This window comes from Oncorhynchus gorbuscha, linkage group LG23, assembly GCF_021184085.1.
Source record: "Oncorhynchus gorbuscha isolate QuinsamMale2020 ecotype Even-year linkage group LG23, OgorEven_v1.0, whole genome shotgun sequence".
NCBI classification, from domain to species: domain Eukaryota; kingdom Metazoa; phylum Chordata; class Actinopteri; order Salmoniformes; family Salmonidae; genus Oncorhynchus; species Oncorhynchus gorbuscha.
Window position 1 is genome coordinate 11,909,850 of NC_060195.1, and position 15,000 is coordinate 11,924,849.

At 48.3% G+C, this 15,000-nt stretch overlaps 1 protein-coding gene across 3 annotated transcripts in view; it reads left to right on the forward strand.

Moving 5' to 3' along the window:
* Positions 1-15,000, forward strand: part of nlgn3a (neuroligin 3a) — a 474,389-nt gene that overhangs the window by 141,516 nt on the left and 317,873 nt on the right. Inside the window, exon 4 of one of the 3 annotated variants that reach the window (XM_046324200.1) lies at positions 3,573-3,632. The exons of the other annotated variants lie outside the window; for them this stretch is intronic. Coding sequence (XP_046180156.1) covers positions 3,573-3,632 — 60 coding nt within the window. The remainder of the gene's footprint in view (positions 1-3,572; positions 3,633-15,000) is intronic. 3 annotated transcript variants of the gene reach the window in all.

The following is a 15,000-nucleotide window of genomic DNA, read 5'->3' on the forward strand; positions in this document are numbered from 1 at the left end:
CAGTAACAGGCTATCTGGAAGGGAGAGAGACAGTAACAGGTTGTCTGGAAGGGAGAGAGACAGTAACAGGCTGTCTGGAAGGGAGAGAGACAGATACCGGCTGTCTGGAAGGGAGAGAGACAGTAACAGGCTGTCTGGAAGGGAGAGAGACAGTAACAGGCTGTCTGGAAGGGGGAGAGACAGTAACAGGCTGTCTGGAAGGGAGAGAGACAGTACATGCAATCTGGAAGGGAGAGAGACAGTAACAGGCTATCTGGAAGGGAGAGAGACAGTAACAGGCTATCTGGAAGGAGAGAGACAGTAACAGGTTGTCTGGAAGGGAGAGAGACAGTAACAGGCTGTCTGGAAGGGAGAGAGACAGATACCGGCTGTCTGGAAGGGAGAGAGACAGTAACAGGCTGTCTGGAAGGGAGAGATACAGTAACAGGCTATCTGGAAGGGAGAGAGACAGTAACATGCCATCTTGAAGGGAGATAGACAGTAACAGGCTGTCTGGAAGGGGGAGAGACAGTAACAGGCTGTCTGGAAGGGAGAGAGACAGTACATGCAATCTGGAAGGGAGAGAGACAGTAACAGGCTATCTGGAAGGGAGAGAGACAGTAACAGGCTATCTGGAAGGGAGATAGACAGTAACAGACTATCTGGAAGGGAGAGAGACAGTAACAGGCTGTCTGGAAGGGAGAGAGACAGTAACAGGCTGTCGGGAAGGGAGAGAGACAGTAACAGGCTGTCTGGAAGGGAGCGAGACAGTAACAGGCTATCTGGAAGGGAGAGAGACAGTAACAGGCTATCTGGAAGGGAGAGAGACAGTAACAGGCTATCTGGAAGGGAGAGAGACAGTAACAGGCTATCTGGAAGGGAGAGAGACAGTAACAGGTTGTCTGGAAGGGAGATCGACAGTAACAGACTATCTGGAAGGGAGAGAGACAGTAACAGACTATCTGGAAGGGAGAGAGACAGTAACCGGCTATCTGGAAGGGAGAGAGACAGTAACAGGTTGTCTGGAAGGGAGATAGACAGTAACATACTATCTGGAAGGGAGATAGACAGTAACAGACTATCTGGAAGGGAGAGAGACAGTAACAGGCTGTCTGGAAGGGAGAGCGACAGTAACAGGCTATCTGGAAGGGAGATAGACAGTAACAGGCTGTCTGGAAGGGAGAGCGACAGTAACAGGCTATCTGAATTTGAACCTGATAGGTTAGAGAAATGGCCACTTGAGGATTGGAAGAGTGAATGTAAGCGTTCTAAATTGTCAGAAACTGCAACATTTCACATTTCACTAAGTCCCCTTCCACACTCTGACCTTTTTCATATTTAACTCTGAGACCCATCTATTATCAGTGGACCGTTCCTCTGCAGGAAGGAGAATGTAGTTAACATTCAGAGAGTTCTATTGACTGAACTGTAGATTCAGAGATTCAGTCTGTGGAGTCTACATGTAGAGGAGGAAAAGCGTGTGTCACTGTGTGTGTGGTAGAAAGGTCTGGAACGTGAATGCAGAAGCATGCTGGTTCATACACACATAAAGTACACTCAGACAGATGTGCAGCATAGAATAAGGCATATTACATTTCGAACCCCGACACACACGCACGCACGCACACACACACACACACACATATAGTCAGTCAGGCACCACGACAACAGGATAGGAAGTGACAGTGTTTCCTTGTTGGCACCTGCCACCCATTTCATACCTGTCTGTAATACTATCACTCACTACTACATAGAGATATACACCTACCTACACCTGTGGCGCTCTGTCTAAGCATTGATGATACATAGCACATCTGCTAAACAAGTGTTGTTTGGATTCATGAAAGTAGAATTTAATCCAATGTTCTGATTAAATAGTGCCAGTGAATCCAGTGGTGTATGACTCTGTGCCAGTGAATCCAGTGGTGTATGACTCTGCCAGTGAAACCAGTTGTGTACGACTCTGTGCCAGTGAATCCAGTTGTGTATGACTCTGTGCCAGTGAAACCAGTGGTGTACGACTCTGTGCCAGTGAAACCAGTTGTGTACGACTCTGTGCCAGTGAATCCAGTTGTGTACGACTCTGTGCCAGTGAATCCAGTTGTGTATGACTCTGTGCCAGTGAAACCAGTGGTGTACGACTCTGTGCCAGTGAATCCAGTTGTGTAAGACTCTGTGCCAGTGAAACCAGTGGTGTATGACTCTGTGCCAGTGAAACCAGTGGTGTACGACTCTGTGCCAGTGAAACCAGTTGTGTATGACTCTGTGCCAGTGAAACCAGTGGTGTACGACTCTGTGCCAGTGAAACCAGTTGTGTATGACTCTGTGCCAGTGAAACCAGTGGTGTACGACTCTGTGCCAGTGAATCCAGTTGTGTATGACTCTGTGCCAGTGAAACCAGTGGTGTACGACTCTGCCAGTGAAACCAGTTGTGTATGACTCTGTGCCAGTGAATCCAGTTGTGTATGACTCTGTGCCAGTGAAACCAGTGGTGTACGACTCTGCCAGTGAAACCAGTTGTGTATGACTCTGTGCCAGTGAAACCAGTGGTGTACGACTCTGTGCCAGTGAAACCAGTTGTGTATGACTCTGTGCCAGTGAAACCAGTGGTGTACGACTCTGTGCCAGTGAATCCAGTTGTGTATGACTCTGTGCCAGTGAAACCAGTGGTGTATGACTCTGTGCCAGTGAAACCAGTGGTGTACGACTCTGTGCCAGTGAAACCAGTGGTGTACGACTCTATGCCAGTGAAACCAGTGGTGTACGACTGTGCCGGTGAAACCAGTGATGTACGACTCTGTGCCAGTGAAACCAGTGGTGTACGACTCTGTGCCAGTGAAACCAGTGGTGTATGACTCTGTGCCAGTGAAACCAGTGGTGTACGACTCTGTGCCAGTGAAACCAGTTGTGTATGACACTGTGCCAGTGAAACCAGTGGTGTATGACTCTGTGCCAGTGAAACCAGTGGTGTACGACTCTGTGCCAGTGAAACCAGTGGTGTATGACACTGTGCCAGTGAAACCAGTGGTGTATGACTCTGTGCCAGTGAAACCAGTGGTGTACGACTCTGTGCCAGTGAAACCAGTGGTGTACGACTCTGTGCCAGTGAAACCAGTGGTATACGACTCTGTGCCAGTGAAACCAGTGGTGTACGACTCTGTGCCAGTGAATCCAGTTGTATACGACTCTGTGCCAGTGAATCCAGTTGTGTACGACTCTGTGCCAGTGAATCCAGTTGTGTACGACTCTGTGCCAGTGAATCCAGTTGTGTACGACTCTGTGCCAGTGAATCCAGTTGTGTACGACTCTGTGCCAGTCTACCCTCAATAAAGGTGTTGTTACATAAAGAGTCTTTATAAAAATCATATCTGGTGTGTATTTATTTTCATATCTAAAGTAAAACATATCATTCTTGAGTTACCAGAGATCAGTAAAAAAAACTTGGTTCTGTAAACAATCACTGTTTCTTGTTATCTAACATGACTGTAACTAATGTAGTGTATTGTAGCTCCTCTCACCTCCTCTCTGTCTTGACAAACATGCTGTTTTGAATTTCTTGTGCTTCTCTGTGTCTCTCCCTGCTTTGTTAATAGGGGCACATGCCAAAAAACAGCCCGAGGATTTAACGGATAACGATGGTGACGAAGACGAAGGTATTTTCCTTGGTGACCACAAGATGGTGCATGGTTTATTCAGTCGTAGTAAAATACATCATTATGGTCTCATTTAGTTGATTTATAGTCAAGCATTTTTACAGTTATGAATGCAACCAACCATCAACCAATTCATTATCATCATGCACTTCAATTCTGCATCACGTTTAAGTAAATTATGTTATAAAGTGTGTGTGTCCCTGCGTGCGTGAGTGAGTGAGTGTGTGCGTGTGTGCCTGCGTGCGTGCATGCATGTGTGTGTGTGCGTGCGCGCGTGAGTGTGTGTGTGTCTATGTGTGCAATTGTCTGCAGTTCTTTTCTCAAGTCAGAATATGTTCATTCATGTTGAATTTCAGTTGCCACAAAGAATCTTATTCTGTCTTATTCAGACAGCAGCTGAGTAAAAGGACCAGCCTCCATCTGAATCAGCGGAATGTCCTCCTGTAGAGAGAGAGGCTGATAGTGTAACGGGGGCAGTAGAGTAGCTGTGGAGCTGAACGTCCTCCTGTAGAGAGAGAGGCTGATAGTGTAACGGGGGCAGTAGAGTAGCTGTGGAGCTGAACGTCCTCCTGTAGAGAGAGAGGCTGATAGTGTAACGGGGGCAGTAGAGTAGCTGTGGAGCTGAACGTCCTCCTGTAGTGAGAGAGGCTGATGGTGTGACGGGGGCAGTAGAGTAGCTGTGGAGCTGAACGTCCTCCTGTAGATAGGCTGATGGTGTAACGGGGGCAGTAAAGTAGCTGTGGAGCTGAATGTCCTCCTGTAGAGAGGCTGATGGTGTAACGGTGGCAGTAGAGTAGCTGTGGAGCTGAACGTCCTCCTGTAGAGAGGCTGATGGTGTAATGGGGGCAGTAGAGTAGCTGTGGAGCTGAATGTCCTCCTGTAGAGAGGCTGATGGTGTAACGGTGGCAGTAGAGTAGCTGTGGAGCTGAACGTCCTCCTGTAGAGAGGCTGATGGTGTAACGGGGGCAGTAGAGTAGCTGTGGAGCTGAACGTCTTCCTGTAGAGAGAGAGGCGGATAGTGTAACGGGGGCAGTAGAGTAGCTGTGGAGCTGAACGTCCTCCTGTAGAGAGAGAGGCTGATGGTGTAACGGGGCAGTAGAGTAGCTGTGGAGCTGAACGTCCTCCTGTAGTGAGATAGGCTGATGGTGTAACGGGGGCAGTAGAGTAGCTGTGGAGCTGAACGTCCTCCTGTAGAGAGGCTGATGGTGTAACGGGGGCAGTAGAGTAGCTGTGGAGCTGAACGTCCTCCTGTAGAGAGGCTGATGGTGTAACGGGGGCAGTAGAGTAGCTGTGGAGCTGAACGTCCTCCTGTAGAGAGGCTGTTGGTGTAACAGGGCAGTAGAGTAGCTGTGGAGCTGCACGTTCTCCTGTGGTGAGAGAGGCTGATGGTGTAACGGGGGCAGTAGAGTAGCTGTGGAGCTGAACGTCCTCCTGTAGAGAGGCTGATGGTGTAATGGGGGCAGTAGAGTAGCTGTGGAGCTGAATGTCCTCCTGTAGAGAGAGAGGCGGATAGTGTAACGGTGGCAGTAGAGTAGCTGTGGAGCTGAACGTTCTCCTGTGGTGAGAGAGGCTGATGGTGTAACGGGGGCAGTAGAGTAGCTGTGGAGCTGAACGTCCTCCTGTAGAGAGGCTGATGGTGTAACGGGGGCAGTAGAGTAGCTGTGGAGCTGAATGTCCTCCTGTAGAGAGAGAGGCGGATAGTGTAATGGGGGCAGTAGAGTAGCTGTGGAGCTGAACGTCCTCCTGTAGAGAGGTTGATGGTGTAACGGGGGCAGTAGAGTAGCTGTGGAGCTGAATGTCCTCCTGTGGTGATAGATGCTGATGGTGTAACGGGGGCAGTAGAGTGGCTGTGGAGCTGAATGTCCTCCTGTAGAGAGGCTGATGGTGTAACGGGGGCAGTAGAGTAGCTGTGGAGCTGAACGTCCTCCTGTAGAGAGAGAGGCTGATGGTGTAATGGGGGCAGTAGAGTAGCTGTGGAGCTGAACGTCCTCCTGTAGTGAGAGAGGCTGATAGTGTAACGGGGGCAGTAGAGTAGCTGTGGAGCTGAACGTCCTCCTGTAGAGAGAGAGGCTGATGGTGTAACGGGGGCAGTTGAGTAGCTGTGGAGCTGAATGTCCTCCTGTAGAGAGCGAGGCTGATGGTGTAACGGGGGCAGTAGAGTAGCTGTGGAGCTGAACGTCCTCCTGTAGTGAGATAGGCTGATGGTGAAATGGGGGCAGTAGAGTAGCTGTGGAGCTGAACGTCCTCCTGTAGAGAGAGAGGCTGATGGTGTAACGGGGGCAGTAGAGTAGCTGTGGAGCTGAACGTCCTCCTGTAGTGAGAGAGGCTGATAGTGTAACGGGGGCAGTAGAGTAGCTGTGGAGCTGAACGTCCTCCTGTAAAGAGAGAGGCTGATGGTGTAACGGGGGCAGTAGAGTAGCTGTGGAGCTGAATGTCCTCCTGTAGAGAGCGAGGCTGATGGTGTAACAGGGGCAGTAGAGTAGCTGTGGAGCTGAACGTCCTCCTGTAGTGAGATAGGCTGATGGTGAAATGGGGGCAGCAGAGTAGCTGTGGAGCTGAACGTCCTCCTGTAGAGAGAGATGCTGATAGTGTAACGGGGGCAGTAGAGTAGCTGTGGAGCTGAATGTCCTCCTGTAGAGAGGCTGATGGTGTAACGGTGGCAGTAGAGTAGCTGTGGAGCTGAACGTCCTCCTGTAGAGAGGCTGATGGTGTAACAGGGGCAGTAGAGTAGCTGTGGAGATGAACGTACTCCTGTAGAGAGGCTGATGGTGTAACGGGGGCAGTAGAGTAGCTGTGGAGCTGAACGTCCTCCTGTAGTGAGAGAGGCTGATGGTGTGACGGGGGCAGTAGAGTAGCTGTGGAGCTGAACGTCCTCCTGTAGAGAGGCTGATGGTGTAACGGGGGCAGTAGAGTAGCTGTGGAGCTGAACGTCCTCCTGTGGTGAGAGAGGCTGATGGTGTAACGGGGGCAGTAGAGTAGCTGTGGAGCTGAGCGTCCTCCTGTAGTGAGGCTGATGGTGTAACGGGGGCAGTAGAGTAGCTTTGGAGCTGAACGTCCTCCTGTAGAGAGGCTGATGGTGTAACGGGGGCAGTAGAGTAGCTGTGGAACTGAATGTCCTCCTGTAGAGAGGCTGATGGTGTAACGGGGGCAGTAGAGTAGCTGTGGAGCTGAACGTCCTGTAGAGAGGCTGATGGTGTAACGGGGGCAGTAGAGTAGCTGTGGAGCTGAACGTCCTCCTGTAGAGAGGCTGATGGTGTAACGGGGGCAGTAGAGTAGCTGTGGAGCTGAACGTCCTGTAGAGGATGTCATAAGGTGAATGCACCAATTTGTAAGTCGCTCTGGATAAGAGCGTCTGCTAAATGACTTAAATGTAAATGTAAATGAGAGGCTGATGGTGTAACGGGGGCAGTAGAGTAGCTGTGGAGCTGAACGTCCTCCTGTAGAGAGGCTGATGGTGTAACGGGGGCAGTAGAGTAGCTGTGGAGCTGAACGTCCTCCTGTAGAGAGGCTGATGGTGTAACGGGGGCAGTAGAGTAGCTGTGGAGCTGAACGTCCTCCTGTAGAGAGGCTGTTGGTGTAACGGGGGCAGTAGAGTAGCTGTGGAGCTGAACGTCCTCCTGTAGAGAGGCTGATGGTGTAACGGGGGCAGTAGAGTAGCTGTGGAGCTGAACGTCCTGTAGAGGATGTCATAATGTGAATGCACCAATTTGTAAGTCGCTCTGGATAAGAGCGTCTGCTAAATGACTTAAATGTAAATGTAAATGAGAGGCTGATGGTGTAACGGGGCAGTAGAGTAGCTGTGGAGCTGAACGTCCTCCTGTAGAGAGGCTGATGGTGTAACGGGGGCAGTAGAGTAGCTGTGGAGCTGAACGTCCTCCTGTAGAGAGGCTGATGGTGTAACGGGGGCAGTAGAGTAGCTGTGGAGCTGAATGTCCTCCTGTGGTGAGAGAGGCTGATGGTGTAACGGGGGCAGTAGAGTAGCTGTGGAGCTGAACGTCCTCCTGTAGAGAGGCTGATGGTGTAACGGGGGCAGTAGAGTAGCTGTGGAGCTGAACGTCCTCCTGTAGAGAGGCTGATGGTGTAACGGGGGCAGTAGAGTAGCTGTGGAGCTGAACGTCCTCCTGTAGAGAGGCTGATGGTGTAACGGGGGCAGACTGTTAGCTGTGATAATGACATGGTAGGGAAAGTTAAGCAGCGGTATGACACATACACATACATGCAAGCACACACACTGAAACATACACACACACTGAAACATACACACACACACACACTGAAACATACACACACACTGAAACATACACACACACTGAAACACACACACACACACTCAAACATACAGACACACACACACACACACACACACACACACACACACACACACACACACACACACACACACACACACACACACACACACACACACACACACACACACACACACACACACACACACACACACACACACACACACACACACACACACTCAAATAATCACACACACTCCAACACACAGACACACACTGTGATAACAGCCTGTTAACCAGGCCTGCCAACAGAAGGAGTGGTCTCTACAGATGGTAATACCATCAACAAACTATCTGTTGATAAGCGACTGCCTGCTAACGTTACGGTTAGTGTTAGGGTTAGGATAAGGGGGTTAGGATAAGGGTTAGGGTTAGGATAAGGGTTAAGGTTAAGGTTAGGGTTAGGATAAGGGTTAATGTTAGGGTTAGGATAAGGGTTAAGGTTAGTGTTAGGGTTAGGATAAGGGTTAGGGTTAGGATAAGGGTTAAGGTTAGGGTTAGGATAAGGGTTAAGGTTAGGGTTAGGATAAGGGTTAAGGTTAGTGTTAGGGTTAGGATAAGGGTTAGGGTTAGGATAAGAGTTAGGGTTAGGATAAGGGTTAAGGTTAGGGTTAGGATAAGGGTTAAGGTTAGGGTTAGGATAAGGGTTAAGGTTAGGGTTAGGATAAGGGTTAAGGTTAGGGTAAGGATAAGGGTTAAGGTTAGGGTTAGGATAAGGGTTAAGGTTAGGGTTAGGATAAGGGTTAAGGTTAGGGTTAGGATAAGGGTTAAGGTTAGGGTAAGGATAAGGGTTACGGTTAGGGTAAGGATAAGGGTTAAGGTTAGGGTAAGGATAAGGGTTAAGGTTAGGGTTAGGATAAGGGTTAAGGTTAGGGTAAGGATAAGGGTTAAGGTTAGGGTTAGGATAAGGGTTAAGGTTAGGGTAAGGATAAGGGTTAAGGTTAGGGTAAGGATAAGGGTTAAGGTTAGGGTTAGGATAAGGGTTAAGGTTAGGGTAAGGATAAGGGTTAAGGTTAGGGTAAGGATAAGGGTTAAGGTTAGGGTAAGGATAAGGTTAGGGTAAGGATAAGGGTTAAGGTTAGGGTAAGGATAAGGGTTAAGGTTAGGGATAATAGTTTGTTGAAATGTAACTGATAGTCTGTAGATAGTCTGTAGTGCATCTTCAGACGGAATATCCAAATAAAGTTTTACCGAAAGAGAGAACGAGAGGGAAGAGAGGGAGGAGAGGGAAGAGAGGGAGGAGAGGGAAGAGAGGGGGGAGAGGGAAGAGAGAACGAGAGGGAAGAGAGGGAGGAGAGGGAAGAGAGAACGAGAGGGAAGAGAGGGAGGAGAGGGAGGAGAGGGAAGGGAGGAGAGGGAAGAGAGGGAGGAGAGGGAAGAGAGAACGAGAGGGAAGAGAGGGAGGAGAGGGAAGAGAGGGAGGAGAGGGAAGAGAGGGAGGAGAGGGGGATCTGGCGTTCTTGCGAAGAGGATTAAGAAGGATAGAGGGAACAACAGAAGAGAGAAAAAAAATGTGAAGTTTCTGCACAGCAATCTCATTTAACTTTCCATTTTCATCTGGGGATATTCTCAACTCAGCGTGGATCTTCAGATTAGGAGTAAGAGATGATTTACTATAGCGACAGAAAACGCTTCAGTCCCCAAATAATAACCAAACCCCTGTTGATTTTGATGATGTTATTGTTGTTATTGTTGTTGCTGCTGTTGTTGTTACTGTTGTTGCTGCTGTTGTTGCTGCTGTTGTTGTTATTGTTGTTGCTGTTGTTGTCATTGTTGTTGCTGCTGTTGTTGTTGTTGTTGCTGCTGTTGTTGTTGTTGTTGTTGTTGCTGCTGTTGTTGTTGTTGTTGCTGCTGTTGTTGTTGTTGCTGCTGCTGTTGTTGTTGTTGCTGCTGTTGTTGTTGTTGTTGTTGTTGTTGCTGCTGTTGTTGTTGTTGTTGCTGCTGCTGTTATTGCTGTTGTTGTTGTTGTTGTTGCTGCTGCTGTTATTGTTGTTGTTGCTGCTATTGTTGTTGTTGTTGCTGTTGTTGTTGTTGTTATTGTTGTTGCTGCTATTGTTGCTGCTGCTGTTGTTGTTGTTGTTGTTGCTGCTGCTGTTATTGCTGTTGTTGTTGTTGCTGTTGCTGTTGTTGTTGTTGTTGTTGCTGCTGCTGTTATTGTTGTTGTTGTTGTTGTTGTTGCTGCTGTTGTTGTTGTTGTTGTTGCTGCTGCTGTTATTGCTGTTGTTGTTGTTGCTGCTGCTGTTGTTGTTGTTGTTGTTGTTGTTGTTGCTGCTGTTATTGCTGTTGTTGTTGCTGCTGTTTGTTGTTGTTTGCTGCTGCTGTTATTGCTGTTATTGTTGTTGTCCTTGTGTTCCCACGGTGAGGGCTTGAACAGGTGACGCATACAGAATGTTAGCGATCTGGCTAAAGCCCCTGCTTAAATGGGGTGTGTGTATTAGGTGCGTGTGTGTGTGTGTGTGTGTGTGTGTGTGTGTGTGTGTGTGTGTGTGTGTGTGTGTGTGTGTGTGTGTGTGTGTGTGTGTGTGTGTGTGTGTGTGTGTGTGTGTGTGTGTGTGTGTGTGTGTGTGTGTGTGTGTGTGTGTGTGTGTGTGTGTGTGTGTGTGTGTGTGTGTGTGTGTGTGTGTCTGTGTGTGTTTGTGATTGTGCGTATACACGTGGATGTGTGTGTACTGTATGCTTTCTTGTGTTTTCATGCACAGGCTATGTTTGTGTTTTTGTGTTGAGGTAACCATTACAAGACAAAGGCATATGGATCCTGTAGTGTTGATGTAGTGAACACAGATATGGACACTTTAGTTGACAGGAGTAAAGGAAAGACCTCAGTCTATGTAGACTTACCTTAAATCCATCATAATATAACCCTATCCTGTCCTTAGTACTACTGCTCACTACCAACACACTGTCCTGAGTACTACTGCTCACTACCAACACACTGTCCTGAGTACTACTGCTCACTACCAACACACTGTCCTGAGTACTACTGCTCACTACCAACACACTGTCCTGAGTACTACTGCTCACTACCAACACACTGTCCTGAGTACTACTGCTCACTACCAACACACTGTCCTGAGTACTACTGCTCACTACCAACACACTGTCCTGAGTACTACTGCTCACTACCAACACACTGTCCTGAGTACTACTGCTCACTACCAACAACTGTCCTGAGTACACTGCTCACTACCAACACACTGTCCTGAGTACTACTGCTCACTACCAACACACTGTCCTGAGTACTACTGCTCACTACCAACACACTGTCCTGAGTACTACTGCTTACTACCAACACACTGTCCTTAGTACTACTGCTCACTACCAACACACTGTCCTGAGTACTACTGCTCACTACCAACACACTGTCCTGAGTACTACTGCTCACTACCAACACACTGTCCTGAGTACTACTGCTCACTACCAACACACTGTCCTTAGTACTACTGCTCACTACCAACACACTGTCCTGAGTACTACTGCTCACTACCAACACACTGTCCTGAGTACTACTGCTCACTACCAACACACTGTCCTGAGTACTACTGCTCACTACCAACACACTGTCCTGAGTACTACTGCTCACTACCAACACACTGTCCTGAGTACTACTGCTCACTACCAACACACTGTCCTGAGTACTACTGCTCACTACCAACACACTGTCCTGAGTACTACTGCTCACTACCAACACACTGTCCTGAGTACTACTGCTCACTACCAACACACTGTCCTGAGTACTACTGCTCACTACCAACACACTGTCCTGAGTACTACTGCTCACTACCAACACACTGTCCTGAGTACTACTGCTCACTACCAACACACTGTCCTGAGTACTACTGCTCACTACCAACACACTGTCCTGAGTACTACTGCTCACTACCAACACACTGTCCTGAGTACTACTGCTCACTACCAACACACTGTCCTGAGTACTACTGCTCACTACCAACACACTGTCCTGAGTACTACTGCTCACTACCAACACACTGTCCTGAGTACTACTGCTCACTACCAACACACTGTCCTGAGTACTACTGCTCACTACCAACACACTGTCCTGAGTACTACTGCTCACTACCAACACACTGTCCTGAGTACTACTGCTCACTACCAACACACTGTCCTGAGTACTACTGCTCACTACCAACACACTGTCCTGAGTACTACTGCTCACTACCAACACACTGTCCTGAGTACTACTGCTCACTACCAATACACTGTCCTGAGTACTACTGCTCACTACCTATGTTTGGTTTTAAGTCCAGCAGAGGTTATCTGGCCACAGGATGTTTAAGGGGCCACACACACAAAAACACAGTCGGACCATAGATAGACGGAGGGTAATTTGGCTTCAGATGCAACGTGTCGCCCCGGGCTTGACTGGAGAAACACCTGCGTGTCAGAGCAGTGTCGTGACAACGCTTCCTGCTCTCGGATCAAGGCCTGTGTGTGTGTGTGTTGCAAATGCGTCTGCATGTATGCGTGTGTGTAATCGCCATTCAGAATCGCTAACAAGTGTGGATCCCTTTGGCCGTCTCTCTCTCGCTCGCTGAGCTGAGCTGAGCTGTTGTGCTAAACTAGCCTTGTTTAAAATGTGACAAGTCTATTCTTTATCGAGCGAACCTAATGCTATTTACTGTGCATCACTGTTGAGGCAACAACAATAAACAACACAGTGAGAGGGAGCTGGATCTCTGCTGCATAACAGCAGTGTGGCTAATGCCTGTGTGTGTGTGTGTGTGTGTGTGTGTGTGTGTGTGTGTGTGTGTGTGTGTGTGTGTGTGTGTGTGTGTGTGTGTGTGTGTGTGTGTGTGTGTGTGTGTGTGTGTGTGTGTGTGTGTGTGTGTGTGTGTGTGTGTGTGTGTGTGTGTGTGTGTGTGTCGCCCTTCAATAGCTTAACATGATTCAGAGGATGGCTCTTTGTTCATGGTGAATATGTCTTCATTGAAGTGGAACGGACCTGGAACTTAACTACGCTCCTCAGAGAGATGGAGACCTAGCTGGCAGACAATAACTACACAGAGAGATGGAGACCTAGCTGGCAGACAATAACTACACAGAGAGATGGAGACCTAGCTGGCAGACAATAACTACACAGAGAGATGGAGACCTAGCTGGCAGACAATAACTACACAGAGAGATGGAGACCTAGCTGGCAGACAATAACTACACAGAGAGATGGAGACCTAGCTGGCAGACAATAACTACACAGAGAGATGGAGACCTAGCTGGCAGACAATAACTACACAGAGAGATGGAGACCTAGCTAGCAGACAATAACTACACAGAGAGATGGAGACCTAGCTAGCAGACATTAACTACACAGAGAGATGGAGACCTAGCTAGCAGACAATAACTACACAGAGAGATGGAGACCTAGCTAGCAGACAATAACTACACAGAGAGATGGAGACCTAGCTAGCAGACAATAACTACACAGAGAGATGGAGACCTAGCTAGCAGACAATAACTACACAGAGAGATGGAGACCTAGCTGGCAGACAATAACTACACAGAGAGATGGAGACCTAGCTGGCAGACAATAACTACACAGAGAGATGGAGACCTAGCTAGCAGACAATAACTACACAGAGAGATGGAGACCTAGCTAGCAGACAATAACTACACAGAGAGATGGAGACCTAGCTAGCAGACAATAACTACACAGAGAGATGGAGACCTAGCTAGCAGACAATAACTACACAGAGAGATGGAGACCTAGCTAGCAGACAATAACTACACAGAGAGATGGAGACCTAGCTGGCAGACAATAACTACACAGAGAGATGGAGACCTAGCTAGCAGACAATAACTACACAGAGAGATGGAGACCTAGCTGGCAGACAATAACTACACAGAGAGATGGAGACCTAGCTAGCAGACAATAACTACACAGAGAGATGGAGACCTAGCTGGCAGACAATAACTACACAGAGAGATGGAGACCTAGCTAGCAGACAATAACTACACAGAGAGATGGAGACCTAGCTAGCAGACAATAACTACACAGAGAGATGGAGACCTAGCTGGCAGACAATAACTACACAGAGAGATGGAGACCTAGCTAGCAGACAATAACTACACAGAGAGATGGAGACCTAGCTAGCAGACATTAACTACACAGAGAGATGGAGACCTAGCTGGCAGACAATAACTACACAGAGAGATGGAGACCTAGCTAGCAGACAATAACTACACAGAGAGATGGAGACCTAGCTAGCAGACATTAACTACACAGAGAGATGGAGACCTAGCTGGCAGACAATAACTACACAGAGAGATGGAGACCTAGCTAGCAGACAATAACTACACAGAGAGATGGAGACCTAGCTGGCAGACAATAACTACACAGAGAGATGGAGACCTAGCTAGCAGACAATAACTACACAGAGAGATGGAGACCTAGCTGGCAGACAATAACTACACAGAGAGATGGAGACCTAGCTAGCAGACAATAACTACACAGAGAGATGGAGACCTAGCTGGCAGACAATAACTACACAGAGAGATGGAGACCTAGCTAGCAGACAATAACTACACAGAGAGATGGAGACCTAGCTAGCAGACAACAACTACACAGAGAGATGGAGACCTAGCTGGCAGACAATAACTACACAGAGAGATGGAGACCTAGCTAGCAGACAATAACTACACAGAGAGATGGAGACCTAGCTGGCAGACAATAACTACACAGAGAGATGGAGACCTAGCTAGCAGACAATAACTACACAGAGAGATGGAGACCTAGCTAGCAGACAACAACTACACAGAGAGATGGAGACCTAGCTGGCAGACAATAACTACACAGAGAGATGGAGACCTAGCTGGCAGACAATAACTACACAGAGAGATGGAGACCTAGCTAGCAGACAATAACTACACAGAGAGATGGAGACCTAGCTGGCAGACAATAACTACACAGAGAGATGGAGACCTAGCTAGCAGACAATAACTACACAGAGAGATGGAGACCTAGCTAGCAGACAACAACTACACAGAGATATGGAGACCTAGCTAGCAGACAATAACTACACAGAGAGATGGAGACCTAGCTAGCAGAC